Source organism: Bos indicus x Bos taurus, chromosome 22 (genome assembly GCF_003369695.1).
Source record: "Bos indicus x Bos taurus breed Angus x Brahman F1 hybrid chromosome 22, Bos_hybrid_MaternalHap_v2.0, whole genome shotgun sequence".
NCBI lineage: Eukaryota > Metazoa > Chordata > Mammalia > Artiodactyla > Bovidae > Bos > Bos indicus x Bos taurus.
In genome coordinates this window covers 23460883-23482779 of record NC_040097.1, presented here as the reverse complement: position 1 = coordinate 23482779, position 21897 = coordinate 23460883, and the positions used below count along the sequence as shown (strand labels likewise).

At 45.1% G+C, this 21897-nt stretch overlaps 1 protein-coding gene across 4 annotated transcripts in view; it reads left to right on the top strand.

Annotated features, from left to right (window-relative positions):
* The window catches only part of PRICKLE2 (prickle planar cell polarity protein 2), a 342796-nt gene extending 326188 nt beyond the window's left edge, over nt 1-16608 (top strand). For all 4 annotated transcript variants that reach the window (XM_027523818.1, XM_027523821.1, XM_027523819.1 and 1 more), the window contains one exon: nt 10432-16608. In XM_027523818.1, coding sequence (XP_027379619.1) covers nt 10432-11306 — 875 coding nt within the window. In that variant the 3' untranslated portion in view covers nt 11307-16608. The remainder of the gene's footprint in view (nt 1-10431) is intronic.
* Nucleotides 16609-21897: the final 5289 nt, after the last annotated feature.

The window sequence follows — 21897 nt, the reverse complement described above, 5'->3', positions numbered from 1 at the left end:
TAGAATTAACTAGTTTGATCTCCTTACAGTCCAAGGGACTCTCAAGAGTCTTCCCTAGCACCACAGATCAAAAGCATCAATTCTTCGTCACTCAGCCTTTTGTATGGTCCAACTCTCACATCCATAACAATTCCTAGGAACTTTCTCTATGACAATACGCAGAATAATGCTTTTAATAGTGACAAATATGGGATGAAGACAATGAGAGTATGCCATCTTATTTCTCTGGGCCGGCACTGTTCTCAGGACTTTGTGTGTTAACACACTTAACACTCACCTTCCTGCTAATGAGGTAGATTCTACTATTATTCCCACTTTATAGCACTGTTCTCAGGACTTTGTGTGTTAACACACTTAACACTCACCTTCCTGCTAACGAGGTAGATTCTACTATTATTCCCACTTTACAGCTGGGAGAACTTTACAGCATGGAGCTGCCCAGGGTCTCATGGTGGAGCCATAGCTGTAAGGGACAGAGCTGGATGCAGTCTGCGAAGCCAGTGCTTTTCTCCACCGCCCTCTGCTCCTTCTGGGCGTTTCCTCAGTGCTGCCCGCAAGCATGGGCAGGATGCTCTCAAACCCCCAATGACCTAGAAGAAGCCCCCTCTGGTTCCTGACCACCCCCTGGCCTGGTGCCCGCTGCTCTCCTCTTGCTCACTGTGCTCTAGCCCTTCTGTCACTTCTCAGAGCACCTGGAACTTTCTCTGGTACAAAATATTCTCATTCCTCTGCCTAGAATACTTCCCCCACCAAACTCTTGGTTTGACTGGCTCCTTCGCTTCCTCTATGTCGGACCCTCATTATCACCAACACAGGGCTCTCCGCCAGCACTCTGTCTAGGGAGGACCAGTCTTTAATTCTGCATCTAAGCCTCGCATTTCTTCCTTGCCTCCTAATGACTTGTAATAGCTGTAACGGTGTGTGATTCAGTCAATCTGCTTTTCCTGTACGGTGGAATATTCCTGTGAGGTGCTGTCTGAAAGGGCCTTGTTCACAGTAGCACTCACAGTGCCCAGCAGCGGCAGGGCTTCAGCAAAAACCCTTTTGAAGAAACCATGTGAGTTTCTGGTCCCTGGCTGCCCGCTCTCTACCACAAGGGAGCCGTTTTGCTTCTGCCTCCCGTGGAGTCAAGTGTTTCCTGAACAAATACTCCAGTGTGGTCTGCTTGGTGACTGGGGCTGATGGCTTCTGGAAAGCAGTAAGGGGCCAGTGTGAGCTCAGAGCAAACGCCAGCTAGTCATCATCAACTGGTTCAAATTTTCTGCTCATCTTTTCAGTTAGCCATCGGCTTTGTGGCCACACAGCCACCACAATCCCCCACGGAGCTGAGGAGGAGTGAAAATTGACCCCACATGTTTCAAAGAGTGCTGTCTCCTGATTTTCCCCTTCGCTACTTTTTATGCGTCTGTCTGTTATGGGGGTGAGTGTATCAGAAAGTTAATGCACAAGTGAGCAGGTAGAAGGCTAGCGACTTCCAGTCCGAGCCCATGTTTTGATCTTGATCAGGCTCGTCCTGGTTGACTATACTGGGTCTGTCAGATCTGAGACTTGACTCAAGTCCTATTGTGATGCTGGTCACTTCCGGACCACACTGGTTCAAAGGCTTGTTCCTCCCATAGTGCTGTCCACTGGGAAAGCCAGAATTAGTCATGGCCTTCTCTGGGACCAGCTGGTCTTCGATTTCGGGACCAGTTTCCCTGTGCATCAGGAATGAGGAAGTGACCCGCTCTCCCCTCCCCTCCCCCATAGCAGCTGATAAAGGAAATTGTTTCAAGTCTCCCTGGTACCATGGAAACAGATGGCAGACGCGTGGCCTGTGTACACTTACAACCTGCTGGTCACTTGGGACCTGCTCGATGGGCAGACCACCAAGGGAAGAAAGGAAGGTGTGCCCAGGGCTCGAGATTTCAAAGCTTCAAATGGGGGAGGGAGGTAAGACAGCCAAGGCCTGGAGCTCAGGGAACTCCTGAAACCCACCCAGGGAAGGACAGGCTGTCAGGAGTAGGTTTATTGAGAGGAGTTTAGAGAGAAAACAGCTTGGCAGTTCCCTGATTTGGGAGACACCCCGCCTGGGGGAACACATTCTTCCCTCTTCAGAAAGTGGGTGTGTCTGCCCTGCCTGGTGGTCAGGCTTAACCCCGCTGCTCCCAAAGTGTCAAGGACTAGTCCCCCTCAGTCTGCCATCAGCTGCAGCTCCAGAATTAAAAGTGTTTGAGCAGCGTTTCTCCGTGGAGCTGAGTTCGTCCTCGAGACTGGGATGGTAAAGAATCTGTCCACAATGCAGGAGACCTGGGTTCAATCTGGGAGATTGAAGACCTGGGAGAGCCCCTGGAGAACGGAATGGCTACCCATTCCTGTATTCTTCCCTGGAGAATTCCATGGACAGAAGAGCCTGGTGGGCTACAGTCCATGGGGTTGCAAAGAATCAGACGCAGCCGAGAGACTAACACTTTGCACACTTTTCTCCATCGGGCTGTTTGTCCCCCAGGGTAGATTTGGCATTGTCTGGACACAGTTCGAGTTGTCGAAAGTGGAGTGGGGAGGGTGCTTTAGGCACCTAGGGCAGATGCTGCTTAACCTCCCACAATGCATAAGGCAGCGCCCCACCCCCCCTACCCCCGCCCCAGCACAGAGAATCATTCTGCCCCAGATGCAAATACTGCCAAGGTTGAGAAACCCTGGATCAGTGTCTCTGAAGGTATGGGCTTTTCTGGAGTAGAAGCTCCTGTAGTTGCAAGGAAGGATTGCCCTTGAAGTGCTGTCACAAGCCAGGCAGTGCTTCTCTAACCCTCAAGGGCATGAGAATCGGCACCAGAGGATCTTGTGTGAATGCAGATTCCGATTCTACAAGTCTGGATTGGCTGCTGTTGTCCCTGGTCCGCAGATCACATTTGGAAGAGCAAGCGGTTTTGAGTGCATTCATAATCTCCCCCTCCTTCCCTTCTCACTCTCCCTGTCTCTCCATCCCTGTTCCCCCAGCCTTCCCTGTCGTACTCTGTTCAAACCCTGTCACCTGGGAACATGTGGTGGTTAAACCGCACTGCCCAGATGACAAAGTCTCTCTAGCTCTTGCCAGTTTGAGGTTCAGGGTGTTGATGAAATCAGTCGACTTAGCTGGTTAAAAAAGAACCCAAGGGACCTGAGCAGACTACTCCCCAACACACACACTTAAGCAAGATGGTACCCCAAAGGCATTTTTTGCATGGTCTCAGACACTTAGCCTAGACAGAGCCCTTGACTTCGGGGATGCTCACACATGATACAGTTTCTCAGACTTTCCCGTTTTAAACCAGAGGTTGAAACTATTTCTAGAAAGGGCCAGATAAAAAGTATTATAAGCTTTGCAGGGCATGTAGTCTCGGTCACAGCGACTCATTCCTGCCACTGTAACAAGGAAGCAGCCATAGACAGCATGCAAATGACTAAGTGTAGTTGGTTTCCAATAAATCTTTATTTACAGAAATAAGTACATAGTGAGCTGGATTTAGCCCCTGAGCCATAGTTTGCAAGTCCCTATTCTAAACAGTTCCTTTTTCTTCACGTTTCTGCTTCAGAGAAAAAAGAAAGAAAGAAGAAAAAAAATCTGGAAAACCTAAATCACCAGTATGGGTTGTAAATAGAGGGCAAAAATGAGTAGATATTCTTTCTTTTACTGCATCAAAATGTGAATGCATCCTTCAAGTGGGCAGAACCATAATTTTCTCCCTATGCCAGTTGTTTTTTCTTTGTGGTTTTGTTTTCATTTTGTTTTTGCTGGGGTTGAGAGGGATTAGAAAGGGCAATAAATAAGGAACAGCAAGAGGTACCAAAAGAACTGCCAGTGCGTTTAAGTCTGCATTTTCTTTTTTCTGTGCTTCAGCGAATACTTTCTACCCTTAGGATCAGTGGAGGGAGGGGGCACCACAAAGATTGCCTTTCTCTTCCATCAGGCCCAAAGCTTTCTTTGAAGGTATTGATTTTTTGCATCGTCACTGGCTTCTGTTAAAACCTCCTGTTTGCAGTGAGGGGGCATTGCTTGGACAGAAACGCTTGAGTGTGGCTTAAAGCGCCTGGCTGCATTTTCCAGTTGACAGTTTAACCGTAGGGAACCACAGGCTAAATTCAATACTGACCTCTCTTTGTTGGGGCACGTCCTGTGGGACCTGAGGGAAACCCACAGCCCCTGCGGTGTGTGGACGTTTCTTTTGCTCCTGGCCATGCTCACCCCAGGGATAAAGATAAATCGCAGCGTTTAACTCCCCAGTCACCATCTAGAGCTTCTCACAAAGGTTGCTTTATTTGGAGAGGAAAAAACTCTCTCTGTCTGTTAATAAGACAGGGTGCCGCCGGAGGGGAAAGCGACTTGGCATCTGTGTCTCTGGCTGTGTGGTGGGATCTTCTGCCAGGGTCTCCAGGACTTGCTGGGACCCTAACAATGCCAGTGTTAAGTGTGGGGTCAGACCGTGGATTTCCGCTGGAGCTCTGGGGAGCTCTGAGTGCAATTTCTGCCTCCTGTACACATACGCATAGCTGTGCTCATTCACACACACGCACGCACGCACGCACGCGCACACACAGAGTCATGGCTTGGGCAGCAAAAAAAAGTACATTTATTGCAGGAGAACTGAGGGGCATCAAGAGCCCCATTCAAGTAGATTGTACTGATGTGCTTTAAAAAAAAATACACACACATTTCCCTTCTTTTTAAAGCTATTTTTAAACATTATTTTTGACTGCACTGGGTCTTTGTTGTGACGCACGGGCTTCTCACTGAGTGGCTTCTCCTGTGGTAGAACACAGGCTGTATGGCACGTGGGCTCAGTTGCCCCGTGGCATGTGGGATCTCCCAGAGCAGAACCCGTGTCCTCTGCATTGGCAAGTGGACTCTTAACCATTGGACCACCAGGGAAGTCCTGATGTGCATTGTTCTGACACTGAGTCTCATGCTACATGGAGAGTGTGCGCTCTTTCATGGGGAACTTTTAGGCCTTGTTTACTTTCTTCCCATGCATCGAACACCAGGTGCTGAGATCGGGGCTAGAAAGCAGGAACCAGCTCTGGCCCTCTTGATGCTTATAGGCTGGTCATATAGAGATGGACAGAGAATCAAAACTACACAAATTTATGGCAGTTGTGACAAGGCTTAAAAATGACATTTTTCTCAGCTAATCATCACCACAGCTTGTGAACTCAGGTACTGTGTTATGCCCATTTTACAGATGCATCTCAAGAGGTCTCAAAGTTGACCCAAGTCCCCTCTCCAGTTCTGCTCAGAATTGGTTCTCGAGTTGCCTCTTCATTGAAATATGAATCTATTCACACACAGTACAGTCTCAGAAATGCATGACTTTGGGGCTTATAAGAGGCAGGTTCAGGAAAACAGCATACAGTATTTGCTAGATTATTTCTCCTGACCCTAATTTCATTCCAGGGCTTGAGTAGAAAGCCCAGCAAAAAACATCACACCCTCCTCCATAGCTTTTGTTTCTCAGTGTGATTTTTGAAGAATTTTTTTTTCCTTCCTTACATTTATCTGCTCAGGCTAGTCATTCATCATCTTGCATTGCTCTCCTCTCCTCTCCGCCTTCGGATTGGGGAGGTTCTGGAAGTGATTTGGCTGTTGTAAATCAGCTTTTATGATGTGCACGTCACCGATAAGCAGTGCAGAAAGCAGGAGTCAGAGAACTCTACTCCTCTTGCCCTGACAATTATCCCAGTAATGAAATTTAAATTTTTTTAAAAAGTGACTGAAAAGTACGATGCTTGGCAGAATAGTTGCTCAGTAGGCATATCCAGTGTTTAAATTGGGCTCTTTAATGAGAACACTGGATTATATTTACACCATTTTATTGAGTTACAACACATATAAGGTAAAGCAAACTAACATTTAAACTGCACTTCAAGAAATTTTTCCATGTGCATTCTTTTATAATCATCACCCAGATCTAGGTGGAGAACATTCCTGTGCCTTGAATATCTCCCTTGCGCCCCCACCCATTCTTCTGACCTCTCCACCGCAGACAGCCTCAGCCTCTTCTTGAACTTCACATAAATGGACTTGTACTGTGTGGACCCTTGAGCCTGTGGGCATTTTCTGTGACGTTCATCCATGTTGTCCAGTGTACATATTCACTCTCATTGTGTAATATTCTATTATAGCATGGTTTTTCAACCGGGGTAGTATTGACATTGGGGGCTGGATAATTCCTGGCTGTGGGGACTGTCCTGTGCGTTATAGGGTGTTCAGCAGCATCTCTCTGCTGCTGCTGCTGCTAAGTCACTTCAATCATGTTCGACTCAGCAACCCCACGGACTGTAGCCCAACAGTCTCCTCTGTCCATGGTATTCTCCAGGCAAGAATACTGGAGTTGGTTGCCATGCCCTCCTCCAGGGGATCTTCCTGACCCAGAGATCAAACCTGAGTCTCTTACGTCTCCTGCGTTGGCAGGAGGTTCTTTACTACTAGTGCACCTGGGAAGCCCCAGTAGTGTCCCCTATCCCTAGTAATTTCCCCTAGAATTGAAAACCATTGCATCATATCACTGTACTAGAATTTTAGGAAACTTTTTATATGGAAATAACTTCAAACTTGCTGAACAGCTGCAAAAATAGAACAAACAATACCCATAATGTATTTACCTAGATTTTTAACAGTTTACCCATTTGGTTTATTATTTGCACTGTCTTGCACACACACATCGGAGAAGGCAATGGCACCCCACTCCAGTACTCTTGCCTAGAAAATCCCATGGACGGAGGAGCCTGGTAGGCTGCAGTCCATGGGGTCGCTGAGAGTCGGGCACGACTGAGCAACTTCACTTTCACTTTTCACTTTCATGCATTGGAGAAGGAAAGTCAACCCACTCCAGTATTCTTGCCTGGAGAATCCCAGGGACAGAGGAGCCTGGCGGGCTGCTGTCTATGGGGTCGCACAGAGTCGGACACGACTGAAGTGACTTAGCAGCAGCAGCAGCAGCAGCAGCACACACACATACACACACACACACACACACACACACACATACACACACACACAATGTATTTCTGAACCACTTGATAGCAAGTTGCACCTATCTTGGCCATTTACTACCATATACTTCCATGTGTATTTCCCAAGAATAAGTTTCTTCTCAAACATGATCCCAATTATCAGTTAACCACAGAAAATTTAACATAATGCATTGATCAGTTGGCCCTATGTCCCAATTTTTGCCATTTAGGAGAAATAATCCATTACAGTGTTTATTTTTGCTTCAGTGCAGATTCCAGTCCAGGATTAGGGATTGTGTATAGTTGCTGTGATTCCTTAAGATCCTTTAGTCTAGAACGTTGACTCAGTCTTTGTCTTTTATGATACTGGATTTTCTTTAAAAAAGAAAAAAAAAACAAACAGTGCTTTTTCTTCTTCATAGAATAGTCCTCACGTGGGGCTTATCTGGTCTTTCCTCCTGCATCCATTCAGGGTGTGTGCGTTCTTGATGGAACACTGCAGCAGTAGTGTGTCCTCCTTCAACCACCCCATCGGGAGGGGCACGATGGTGATGGAAACTCATTGGTAATGGAGGTAGTCAACAGTGTTGCCTGATTTCTCCTCCGCAGAGTTACTTAATTTTGCCTTACAGAGGATAAGCAATATGTGGGGAAACATTGACACCGTGCAAGTATCCTGCTCTCCAAGCAAAATTGACCCAAGTTGAGCAGATTTCACATCTTGCATGAGCCAGTCTTTACCTATAATAGTTAGAAAATGATGATCTTCCAAATCCAGTACTCTTTCTGTATGTGCACCCCATTCTGTTGTACACAAAACCCACTCTTTCCCCCATTTATTTATTGGTGTTTTTATTTGTTATCAGTATGGATTCAGGAATTCTAATTTTTCCAGTGGTTTATAAATCATTACAGTTTTAATGCTCAAATTGCTCAGCTTTAGCTGGTGGGATCCCTTTGAAGTTGGGACCTGTGTTCTTCTGAAAACCTCCCCCCTTCATTTTTCAGTCTTAAACACTTCCTTACCTTTCAGTACATAACAAGATGTTCCACGCTCATCTTTGTCCTTCCTTTCTCCAATCCTGGAATTATCCATTTCTCCAAAAAAGTCCTATCTAAATCCTTATAATGGGGAATGTAGAAAATACCACAATTTATTTATCCTTTCTCCTGTTAACTGACATTTAAATTGTTTCTGGTTCTGGACTAATATAAGGAAAGCTTCACTTAATACCCTTGTGCATTTTTTGGACCCATAAACTGATTTCCATTGGGCATGTAATCAGGAGTGGCAATGGAAAGTTACAGAACAACAAGGACAGGGAACTGTATTCAGTATCTTACAGTAACCTGCATTGGAAAAGAATTATATATTAGAATATATAATTTATGTATATCTGTATATATGTGAAGAGTCTAGAAAGAATTTATATATATATGAAACAATATTTAACAGAATCACTTTGCTAAACACCTGAATCATTGTAAATCAATTATGCTACAGTTTAATAAATAAATAAATAAAAAGAAAGCATAGAATCTCCACTCTGGTTATATACCCAACAGAAATGAGTACACTAAGATCACCAAAAAAAGTAACACAAGTATTTAAAGCAACTGATTCATAATTCATATATATACATACACACACATACATATATGTATGTATATTTAGTTTTGGGCTTCCCAGGTGGCTCAGTGGTAAAGAATTTGCCTGCCAATGCAAGAGACGCAGGATTGATCCCTGGGTTGGCAGGATCCCCTGGAGAAGGAAATGGCAACCCACGCTAGTATTCTTGCCTGGGAAATACCATGGACAGAGGAGCCTGGCGGGCTGCAGTCAATAGTGTCACAAAAGAGTCGGACATGACTTTGCAACTAAAATAACAACAACAAATTTAGCTTTAGTAGGTATTGCTTCCCAGTGGCATTCATGGTAAAGAACCTAACTGCTAGTGCAGCAGACTGAAGAGATGTGGGTTCGATCCCTGGGTCGGGAAGATCTCCTGGAGAAGGAAATGGCAACCCACTCCAGTATTCTTGCCTGGGAATCCCAGGGACAGAGGAGCCTGGCGGGCTACAGTCCTTGGGGTTGCAAAAAGTCGGACGTGACTGAGCGCGCGTGTGCGCGCACACACACACACACACACACACACACACTGCTAAGTAGTGTTTCACAGTGCTCATAACATTAGTTTTGTGCGGGGAGAGAAAGTCGTTGGCCCCAGTAGGTGGGGAGGAGTAATCAGTGGGAGGGGTTATAATGGGCCAGTGCAATTCAAAGACATGTCGCCTGTGACCAGAAATGACAGAATTGCTGTTCTTTTTCATTGATAATGATCAAGAAATGCTGAGATTTTGCCACCTGGTCCATTCTTAAACTGCTTTTTTTTAGAAAGAGTGCTGTTTTTAAATGGACAAAATGTAAATTACTCTAGTCAAGAATCTCCTCCTACCTTCAAATTGCTTTTAGTCTCAATGATGGCAGTGACAGCACGTCAGGATTGCAGGGCTCCTGCTGTTCGAGAGCATTAGGATCACTGCTTGCCCCCATCCCCACCCCAGAGTCCCACTGACATCTCTGACTGCTAGGTGTCCGTTTGGAATCTTGGAACAGTCATCTACTAAACAGCCTGAGAGGATAAATATCCCTCTGTCTACTTCCAGGGAGTCAGTTGGTTTTCAAGATATCTGGGATAGAGGCCAAGGGACAGCAGGCAGACCAGGAAATTACTGGAGGCTAAAGGTGGAAGTGCGGAGAATGCAATGGCAACCCACTCCAGTACTCTTGTCCATGGGGTCGCTAGGAGTCGGACACGACTGAGCGACTTCACTTTCACGCATTGGAGAAGGAAATGGCAACCCACTCCAGTGTTCTTGCCTGGAGAATCCCAGGGACGGGGGAGCCTGGTGGGCTGCCGTCTCTGGGTTCGCACAGAGTCGGACACGACTGAAGCGACTTAGCAGCAGCAGCAGAGGTGGAAGTGAGGTGGTCCAGTACTATAGGACTCGGCTCTAGGCTCAGTGTTGCTAGGAAGTATTTGGGCATGGCTCTGCCTCTGAAGCTTAAAGGTTCTTTGTCCAGAGAACTTATAGATAAATCATCATTAGAACCAAAGAGGTGATTGAAGCACTTTGGAAAGGGAAATTCTGAACAGAGGAAACATTGTATATAAGATACACCGAAAGGCTCCTAAGTAATTTTGATGAAACTTTGGAGGCATGACTAGTCAAAAAAAAAAAGCTTTTTAACCAGGTGCCCCCTCTAGGTGGACGCTGGCCCACTGACAGTGGGGAGAGCCCTCCTGCATACTTGCTGAGCAAGCTTTTGTGCAGAGTACAACTGTGTGACGGTTTGCAGCGACCCTGGTTAGATGACCGTTTCGGTGACCCGTGGCGATGGAATCCTCATCACTGCACATTTGTATTAACTTCCGTGAACCTCTCCTCTGTCTCCCTCAGGCCTCTCCGCGGATGGTGGCGCCAAGCGCCAGGAGCACCTCTCTCGGTTTTCCATGCCAGATCTCAGCAAAGACTCTGGGATGAATGTGTCCGAGAAGCTGAGCAACATGGGCACGCTGAACTCGTCCATGCAGTTCCGCAGCGCTGAGTCGGTTCGCAGCCTGCTGTCCGCTCAGCAGTACCAGGAGATGGAGGGCAACCTCCACCCGCTCAGCACCCCGATCAGGTACAGAGACCTGCAGGCGCACGGAAGGATGCATCAGAGCTTTGATTTCGATGGGGGGATGGCGGGCAGCAAGCTGCCGGGGGCAGAGGGCGTGAGGATCCAGCCCATGAGCGAGCGCACGCGGAGGAGAGCCAGTTCACGCGAAGACAACCGCCGCTTTCGGCCCCACCGGTCTCGGCGATCCCGACGCTCTCGCTCAGACAACGCCCTCCACCTGGCCGGCGAGCGCGAGGCCCTCTCTCAGTTAAAGGAGAGACCCCCCCTGAGAGCCAGGGAGGACTATGATCAGTTCGTGCGCCAGCGGAGCTTCCAGGAGAGCCTGGGCCAGGGGTCCCGGCGGGACCTGTATGGCCGGTGCCCCCGGACCGTGTCGGACCTGGCTCTGCAGAATGCCTTTGGGGAGCGCTGGGGCCCCTACTTCGCTGAGTACGATTGGTGTTCCACCTGCTCCTCCTCCTCCGAATCTGACAACGAGGGCTATTTCCTAGGAGAACCCATCCCCCAGCCCGCCCACCTGCGATATGTCACCAGTGATGAGTTACTGCACAAATACAGCTCCTATGGCCTCCCCAAGTCTTCCACACTAGGTGGCAGGGGACAGTTGCACAGCAGGAAAAGACAGAAGAGCAAAAACTGTATCATTTCTTAATCCAGTGGGGAGTCAGGGAGTGGGGGAAGATGGGAGCTAAGAATGTAGATTCAGAAACTTGCACTGTTGGAAATTTTAAAGCGCTTTGGGGGTGGGGGGTTCCAGGGAGAGATGAGAGGACCTCTCCCTTGATGGAGGCAAGGTTACCTATTGACTCCATAGGTAGTCACAGTTCTTGGCATGTTGAACATTATTTGCACATTTCACTTTGGAAACGCTGTAGGCTCAACGGAGGCCAGGGTTGGTCACCTCTTTCTCCGACCGTCTGTGTTGAGTTGCCACTGGCAAGATGGCAAAATTGTTTCCTGCTCGCTTATATATATATACATACACACACACACACACACACATATATATATATATATAGCCTCTCTGGTTTTCTTCCTTTTAGGATCCTTTTTCCAGTAAGTAATTTGTTTATTAGCCAGGACCCCACACTAAGTTATTTACATGTCCATTGTAAATGCAATGTAAATGAGAGTTCTGATAAAATATTTTTGTATTTTGTAATATCAAAGGAATTTCTATATCGTAGGACTCAGTGGAGCCTTGCATGCACGTCTAGCATTGTCTTTTGAGTAGTATTACAGGGTGGTCCAGGACCACTTTTTTTTTTTTTTTTTTCTTTTCTTTTTTCTATACAAATTTGTTACATGTCAGTGAGACCTTTTTCAAAGGGTTTTATTCAATTTGGCTTTTTGTGGCTAAAAAAAACCTCACAAATTACCTGTTACACCCAAAACATTTGATGCTCCATCCATCTTAAGGAGCCATCCTTAAGTCTGCTCCCACCCTCAGTAGAATCTCTTCTCTACAAAGTGGTAGTAATTTTTTTTTTTTTTATAATTACCAACGTAACTTCTGCCAGTTAGAAAAACCAACCAGTGTCAGTCAAGTTCCGTGAAAAATTCCATCCCCGCTGGAAACACTGACGTTGCTCACCATTGATCTGTCCTGTGGGGAAAACAAAAGTGACTGTGCGTGGTGCCGTTGTGTGATGTCAGCATGACATTGTTTTGAGTGTGGCATTATTTCCTGGTGCTCGTTTCCTGGATTGTATTATCCGCTTTCCTTTACCAAGGCAGACAGAACAGCTGCCTTAGCCTGACAACCGGTTGTCCTCAGCGCAAATGAACTTCAGCTTTGGGAAATTCAGGCCAGAAAGGTTCCGAGGGGCTCTGGGAGTGACGGTGCTTTCTAGGTCGTAGGTCATATGTGGAGATGGAGGGCCGCTTCCACCCGCTCAGCACTCACGTCAGGTACACAGACCTGCAGGCGTGGAAGGATGCATCAAAGCTTTGACTTCGAGGGGATGGCAGGCAGCAAGCTGCCGAGGCCGAAGGGTACAAGAATCCAACCCACAGATCAAGGGTAGAGGCTGAAGGGGAATATGAAGGAAAGTCAGAGCAAAGAAGAACTTCCAGAAATGAAGTATAGGAGAGGTGAGAACCACCTTTGAACAACCCCTGGTGCTGGTGGGAAAAAAAAACAAAACCCAGTTTAACTCATTCTATAACCAGAGTATCTGGGTTGCCCAGAAAGATTGAGCCGCTCAGGAGATTTTGTGTTATGGTTCTGGAAAACAGATGTTGCTGAAAGAGAGGTTTCCGTTTTGAACTTTGGGGACCGTCGGTCAGATAGAAAATGAGCTCACAAGTGAGTGTGCTTAAAGAAGACATTTAACGGTTGTGTTGTTTATAGTAAACTAAAACCTCCTACCTAGCTTCGGTTAAGAGTGAAGCGCTTGCTTTTGCTTCCATTCTCCTCCTTCCCTTCACGGATTGTGGGTGAAGTGACCCATTGAGGGGCCCACCTGTAGTGAGATGTACTGTCAGTGTAGTGTGCAGTGTATCTCAGTGGCCATCTGCCATGGTGAGGTGAGCCTGGTCTCTTTTCAGTATAGTAGTTAATATTTTCTCGTGTTTTCTTATGCAGAGGATGTGGAAAGTGGCTTTTTAGACACCATCCCACATGGGTCTGGGGAAGGAAGGCTGTAAAGGATGTGGAAGTGGCACTCCATTCAGGATGTATTAAAATAATTTGCTTTTCAGGTATTTATATGACATTTGTCATTGTCACTGATGTTTTTGAAAAAGCGATGCAAATGTTGGTTGTGGCTGTTTTCCGCATGCTTTCTTCATATCTAAATGCTTCATTAATTATCCAAGCCTCTGGAGAATTAACTCTATTAAGTTTGTATAGTGAGTTTGTAAACTGCTTGGCAAACTGATAAAGACATAATGTATACCACCACGCTACCAACGTGGCAGGTTTCTGGTAGAAACCGGGCGAGTCCAATTTGGAGTTCTAAGTTTCTGGATTGATGAGAATAGAAAGGCATTTTGGAAAAAGAAAAGAGAGACAAAAAGTAGATCATTTAACTTAGCAAATAACTGAAAATAATGTCTGTCTTCCGTGGCCTGGAATCCAAGGAAAGAAATTCTCCTAGTAAACGTTGTTTTCTTAATCTGTCCTTTTAAGAGTACCTCTTAACATTTCCCCAATGAGGCTTTGACCACCATCAGCAGAAAGAAGAAAGTGCCCTAGACACTGGCAACTGAGCAATATGCAAAGGGATGAGAGGAATAAGCAGTTTCAGATCTAGCTGCCCAGGGAACGTCCATCAGCTGAACTGGCCAGAGCTGGAGGTGTGGTGAGATAGAAGCCTTAGGGCTTGCAGTCGAAAAAGCAAGATCACCTCCATCTTGTCCACCACTGCAGATGCCTCCTCCCCACCCTAGATGCAGCCAGGCACCCTGTGGAGATTGCTGGCAGAGGCCAGGTAAATCCTCATTGCAAGGATGGAACCTCCAAGGGAATGCCCGAGAGAGGGCAGGTCATCACTGTGTTGGGAATTCTGCCTCTTAGTGATAACTTACACCCAACATCCCAGAATCCCATTTCCCAAAATTCAGCACATTCCTTTCTGAGGCCGGATCTGGTCCTTACGTGATCATCACCAGAAGCTCTTACTTAGTCAAGCTTTCCTCCACGGCCGGGGCTTGCAGTCATCTCTTCTTAGATCATCATTTGATCTTTAATAGACTGTGTTTAGAAAAGTAAATCTTTTCCCTGTTGATTTTCTTCTCTCATGCTTTGGTTTGGTTTTTCTTCCTACCTCTCCTCGTATTGATCTTCTTATCTTTTGGATAAAACCACACTTTAGCGTTCATTTCATTTCCTGTTGCTGCTCAGTTCATTGGTAACAGAACTGGCCCTTTCCCAAGTTAGAAGTCAGTGACAGTTTTCTGAATGGCCCTGCCAGTGCATATCAACCTTGATACTATGAGCAAATTTCTTAGCAGGCTGGTGGCATTCAGGTAGCCTCCCATCTGTCATAGCATTCTGGGATTTCTACCAAGTGTGAAGGTAAGTGAGGTCAGGGAAACCAAAAACATACTTCTCCATTTTTGCCAATGTTCAAGGATGGGGGTGGTTTTTAGAGTTGGTTGTTTGGCCCTGTCCACCTATATTCACCTTCTGTCCACCCTCCGCCAGCCCCACAAACAAGCAGTTTGTCATTTCTCATATGGCAACTGAGGGTAGCTCTTTTTCTTCCCCTTGTCCCATTCTATAGGATGTTTCTTCAATACAACAAGATTATATTTTCCTCTTCTGCAGTAGCTTTCTGCTTCTTGGGTACCACTAGCCATTGTTGAGTTCAGGTGGGGATGTCTCTGCCATACCTATAATGTGGGCAGATAGAACCACGGTACCCCTTCAGAGAGCGTGGATGCAGCCTCAGAAATCGTTGCAACACTCTAGCCAGCCAGGACCAGTTGATCCGAATGGATTTGCTTTGTCTGATAACAAATCTTACTCGTGAACTGATTCTTCCTTGTGTTTCTACCCTGGGCTCTTTTGCCGTTTTCCCAAAACAGTTCACCATCTATTCAGGAAGCATCATCCATAAATCATTGTGTGATGCCAATCCCTATGCCCCTGTATTGCAGATGCTAAAGGAGGCTGACTTCTTTAGACTAAACAAAAATCTCTTTGGCCTCCTTTTCCATTTTCGGATTCTTGGCCAGTTATAAGCAATCTGTGTTTGCCATTTCGCAGAGGTAAGATAAGAGTCCGTCCCATTCTTTTCTAGTCCCACCTTCTAATAAAGAACAACACAAATACTTAAATTCCAAGGAGAAGTGCTCTTTGCATATTTCTCTCTAACAGAAACCAGATGCTAATGCATAAGAAGGAGGATCTATCTTTGACAAAGGAAAGTGGACGTTGAAATCAGTCATCTGAGGATTTCATGCCAGAAGGGTTGCTATCAGCAACTGTTTAGCACCTTCAGGGCTTTGACAAGGACTCTGCGGACAGCATTCCAGGTACAGAACTCAGCCAAGCCTCCTCTGCCAATCTTGAAGGCAGTTCCAGATTGCTGCCTTTTGAGGTATGTTTCTTAAAGCGTGAGAGACGTGGAAATGAAGAGAGTTTTTGTCTTGCCTCCAGTGGTCAGTCCCTTTGGGGCCTCAGCAGACACCAGAGCCTGCTTGTCTGACTACTGGGAAGCAGTCATCAAGGTTAGAGTTGAAAAAAGATTGCAGTCTTTTTCCATTTTCTCAAAATAGAAGTTCCTTCAATACAAGACTCCCAGAAAGCATGACTTACTGTTGGGGGCTGTACTAGTTTATAAGCTTACTTCCTGCTTATAACTTTCCCCAAACTGGCTTGTCCCAACAGGAATCTAACATCGTGTTAGAAATTACTTCTGTGGTTTAGATACAGAATCCATGAGAGGGTAGGGGGAGTGTCTTATTCTATCCTGAGAGTTCTGAGATGTCCCTCACCCTACCAAGTATTTGGCCATTGATGTTCCATAGGTCGCTGACCAGGCCTTTTTAAATGTTTCAGAGAGAATTACTCAAGCCTTTCTAGTTAATTTCCATGTTTCTCCATAAAGTATTTGGTTCTATCCTGGACCCTGACTTCGCATTCTAAGGCCTGTGGGTCCTCCTTTTTCCCTAGCAGATGAGGACCTCGGCAGTTCTCCTGCTCCGAAACACATTCTTTCCTATACAGGATCATTTTGTCCATCTTCTGCTTTAATTCCAAGCGCATAAACAGAACCTCAAAGGGCCTGAGAAGGTAAGGCACACCAGAGTCTGTGTTGTGTGTCGGGTGTCAAGCTATTTGTTTAGAAGGTCTGCAGTGGACCTTTGGTGTGGGCTCTGCCAGAGACTGTTGTGAACACTTTGCTTGAGATCCGTGCCCTGTGAAATGGATATGATGTTTTACTGATGTCTGTAATACATTTGTAAACTTCCAATAAAATTTGAATAAACGAAATGTTGCCGTTCTTCTCAGTCTTCCATTACTTTCTAGGTTTTTGGAAGTCTTTGCCTTTGAGCATCTCAGCAAAGGAATAGAGAAGGTGCACATGTCAGGAGAGGTGAGATTTGCTATGAAAGATGAACCTGATTGTTCAGATCAGGATTTCTCAACCTGGGCACTATCTGCATTTTGGTCCAGTCCATTCTTTGCGGCATAGAACCATCCTGCATATAGTAGGATGTTTAACAATATTGCTGACCTCTGCTTATTAGATGCCCCAAGTTGTGACAACTAAAAATGTTTGCTCCCACCACACCCATTAGGGTATTTTTTTAAAAACGAAGAAGGAAAAAGAAAGTAACAAGTATGGGCATGGATGGGGAGAAGCTGGAACACTTTTGCACTACTGGTAAAAATATAAAGCAGTGCATCTTCTGTGGAAACAGTATGGTAGTTCCTCAAAAAAATTTAAAAAAGAACTACCATATGATCCAGCAATTCTGCTCCTGGGTATATACCCAAAATAATTGAAAACTGGGCTTCAAAGAGATAATTAGTACACCCGTGTTGATAGCATCATTCACAATAGCTAAAAGAGGCAACCCAAATGTCCACTGATGATGAGTGGATAAGCTAAATGTGATCCAAACGTACAATGAATTGTTCTTCATCCTTTGAAAGGGAGGAAATTATGATATATGCTGCAACATGGATAAACTTGAGGACCCTAAGCTGGGTGAAATAAGTCAGTCACAAAAAGATGTGTGTAATTCTGCCTTTACAAGCTACCTAAAGTGGTTAAATTCACAGGCACAAAGTGGTCGCCTGGGACTGATAAGAGCTCCTGGGAAGATCTTCGAGTATACATTTTCTCTTTCCAAGATGAGAATTCTGGAGATTTGTTGTACAGCAATGTAAGTGTACTTACTACTGAACTGTACATTCAACAGTGGCACATTTTATGTTATCTTTATTTTACCATGATTTAAAAAAAAAAAATCTCCACCCTTAGCTGAGTGTCCCCTGAGGACAGAAAGCACTGCTGGTTGAGAACCACCAGTTAAAATGCTTTGTACCTTCTTAGTATCTTCATTCCTTGAGGATTCTTAAAACTGACTTCAACCCTGGGCCACACAGTTAATTTTCACTTATTAGCAGGAATTGAAACCAGCAGATGGCTGAAAATATTTGTATTCACTTCTAAGCAAATAATAAGTGGATGGTGTGAAGAGTTCTATGCATGGCTGTTTTCTGGTTAGGATGCTATTAATACTGTCTGGGAGCCAAGACCAAAGCAGCATGTAAATTAGATTTCCGCATGTCTGATTCACAACATTTTGGAGCTGCTGGATACTACAATATTGTTTATTCATTCACTCAGCAAATGTTATTGAGAACCTGCTCTGTGCTGGGCACTTAGAAAACAGCAGTATATACAAAGCAAAGATCCCTATCCTAAAGAAGTTTGTGAACTTGACTTTCTACTAAATGAGAAATCTGGAACAGTAAGTAGTCCCACCCACCCTAAGCACAGGACTTGGGAGCTGCAGATGGGAGTTATTATAAGCCCTTCTGAGAGCCTTTGGATGAAGGCTTTAGAGATGGCAGTGACTGTGTGTGTTCTGCTCACACACCTTCCTGGAGAGCATGCCCATCAGTCAACCATGGTTTCACTATATGAGCCCCCTCTTTCTGTGCCTCAACAAAACGATAGGAATCAAGAATGGCAGCCAACCCATAATCTGTAAGTGACCTAGCATGACGTCATAAAGTGGACCAATCAGCTTCTCTCTCTCAAGGTAAATTAAGAAATTCCATGTAAATTGGCACAGCCCCTATGGAATACAGTATGGAGGTTCCTCAAAAAAACTAAAAATATAGTTGCCATATGATCCTACAATCCCATTCCTGGGCATATATCTGGACAATATTGTAATTTGAAAAGACAGATGCACTGCAGTGTTCATTGCAGCACTGTTTACAATAGCCAAGACTTGAAACCAACCTAAATGTCCATGGGCAGAGGAATGGATAAAGAAGGTATGGTATACACTGCTATAAAATGGATAACCAACTGTGTGGCACATGGACCTACTGTATAGCACATGGAACTCTGCTCAAGGTTATGTGGCAGCCTGGATGGGAGGAGAGTTTGGGGGACAATGGATAAGTGTATATGTATGACGAGTCCCTTTGCTGTTCATGTGGAGCTATCACAACATTATTAATAGGCTGTGCTCCACTACAAAACAAACAGTTAAAAAAAGAAACTGTGGTGACAATACACAAATCATAATCAAATTTTGCTACTAGTGAAAATTAATACAATTTTTAAAGGTGTGGTATCTATATAGAATAAAATATTACTCAGCCATAAGAAAGAGTGAAATAATGTCATTTGCAGCAACATGAATGGACCCAGAGATTATCATACTAAGTGAAGTAATTTAGACAAAGACAAATACCATCTAATATCACATGTGGAATCTAAACTATGACACCAGCGAACTTACCTATGAAAAGACTCATCGACGTGGAGAGCAGACTTGTGGTTGCCAAGACAGAGGGAGGATGGATTGGGAGTTTGGGATAGGCAGATAAAAGCTATCATATACGAATGGATGAACAACAAGGTCCTATTGTATAGCACAGGAAAGTATATTTAGTATCCTATAATAAACCATAATGAAAAAATATGAAAAATAATGTGTGTATGTGTATATATATATACATGTATGTATGTGTTACTGAATCACTTTCTGTATAGAAATGAACACAACATTGTAAATCAGCTATACTGCAATAAAATGAAAACAAAAATTCCAAGAGGCAGTGGAGCTGAAGCTAAGAGAATGTGTCGGGAGAGTGGGCTGGTGGAGTCCGGTCAGTGCACTTCACGATAAAATGAAGGATGTGAAGGATGAGGAAGGAGAAGACAAGGAAAGCAGAAGAAGATAAGGAAAGCAGAAGGTCCAGCTGAGAACAGGTCCAAGAGCAAAGATGGACACGAGCACAGAGATGTGAAATGACCCCGAGGACCTGGTCCCCACGACTCCCTCACCTCCACACAGATGCCAGTTCCTTCCTTGGAGGTGCTGCTCTAGGATTATTGCAGGATTTTGGTCCTTCACACACTCCCTGTGTTTACGTACTGTCACATTACATATCTGCGCAGGCTGCTCTTTGCACTGAAGTGTTCCTCGCAACCCTAATTCAGCCATGAAGGATGACTTCTGAATGCCAGCTGCAACACCTTTTGTTTTGCCCCACTCCGCGTTTGTTTTCAGTCCCATCTCAACCACTTGCTAGTTGGGTCCTCTTGGGAAATGCCCGCGTCCTCTCTGTTGTCTTGGGTTTTATCTAACGTGAGCATAGTGGGATTGTCGTTTGGGTTTATTGGAATAATGCACGTGAAGCTCTTGGCACTGTGTCTGCCATTGTAAGAGCTTGAAATATGTGGTGGTGGTGGTGGTGGTTGCTGCTGCCGCTGTTTTTACTACTATATCCCACCCAAAGAGAAAGGATGGCAGAAACTGGATATCATTAGTATCTTGTCTGAGAGTGTTCATTGTCTTCTAATGTAAGCATTTAGTAGGATTTTGCGACACCCCAAAAAGGCCTGAATCTTGACAATAGTTAAGAAATGCCTGCAGAGTTAATAATGCAAGTCTCCCACAGAGGTTCCGATTCAGTGGATCTGGGCTCGAACCCCAGAATCTGCTTTTAAAAGCTGCACTGGGTCTTCATTGCTGTGTGCAGGCTTTCTCTAGTTGTGGTGAGCAGACGTCTCATTGTGGAGCATGAGCTCTAAGCGCATGGGCTCAGTAGTTGTGTTAGTCAGCCACTAAGTCGTGTCCAACTCTCTGTGACCCCATGTATGCAGCACACCAGGCTCCTTTGTTCTCCACTATCTCCCAGAGTTTATTCAAAATCATATCCATTGAATCAATGATGCTATCTAACCATCTATTCTCTGCTGCCCCAGTAGTTGTGATACAAGGGTTTGGTGGCTCCGTGACATGTAGAATCTCCTGGACCAGGAATTGAACCCGAGTTCCCTGCATTGGCAGATGGGTTCTTAACCACTGACCCAGCAGGGAAATCCCAGAATCTGCTCCTTCAGCATGACCCTCCATTTCAGTCTGATGTAGCTAGGAACAGGTCTCCCAAGCTCACCCACTCCTAAAGAAGCTGAGTCACAAGGCCTTTGGTCAGGATGGAGAGATCTGAGCCTGGAGTTGAGAATCCAGTTTTGAAGGCTCTCGGGTATATTCACTCTTGCCTAGGAATGACAGTCTTCAAACAAAGAAATTTAGTTTAACTGACTTTACTTTTTCTGAGAGATATATATCACTGTATATCAAAGAGATACGTGGAGTGACGCACAGCATTTGCTTGTTATGCAAAGTGTGGTCTGGCTGCTCGTTACCTAAAAGCCTATGCTTGAGACGCTAGGTTGGTGGGAAGGAAAGTTTGCTTTATCTAGGAGTCTGGTAATAGCAAGGGGAAAGGGCAGACATGTCCAAAGGCAGAATCCCACCGCCAATTCCCCCGCCGACAGTCAGTGGACAAGAGTTTTAGAGGGGAGTTTCAAGGGTGTACAGGCAGAGGGACGGGCTACAGGCAGAGACAACGCCGATGAAACTGCTCATCGGTTGTTTGACCAGCGTCATCTTGATTCAAGTATAGTTAATCTTCAGTTCCAGGGTCAGTTTATTTCCATTTGTTTGAGGCTGTTTCTCAGAATTGTGGCAGCTTATGTCATGGCTACAGTCTGGTCATCAGGGAGTTAGCCTCTTCCACCTAATGGGAGTTTCATTATCTACAAAACAGCTCAAAGGATATGGCCCAGAATAGTATCTATAGCCATTGAGGAGGATCTAAAGGTTCTTATTTTGTTTAACAAGTAAACTATTATTTTGTCTTGTTTGACTATTTTCCTTTGTGTCTGCTTTTTCTCACTTCTCTGGTTAATTTTATTCTTTGACCAAGGTTTTTTGTTTTTGTCTTTCTTTTTAACAGACACAAGACAGGCAGAGGGCATAGGGATGGGAGTGGAGAAGGACTTTAGGGTCCTGCTCTGTTTCAAGCTAATTGTAAAATGCCATCTAACAATTAAGTTAGGATTAGAGAATTGCTACTCTTGGCTCATGTAGCCAGTGGCTTTCACAGATCAAAATTACCTAGGTAGGTTATTAAATATCCAGAGTCCCTGGCCCCATCCCTAGAAAGTCTGATTCAGCAAAGCCTGGGAAACTGAATTTTTCGTAGACATCTAGGGATCTGGGAAGACCCGTTAGGAAAAACTGCTCAG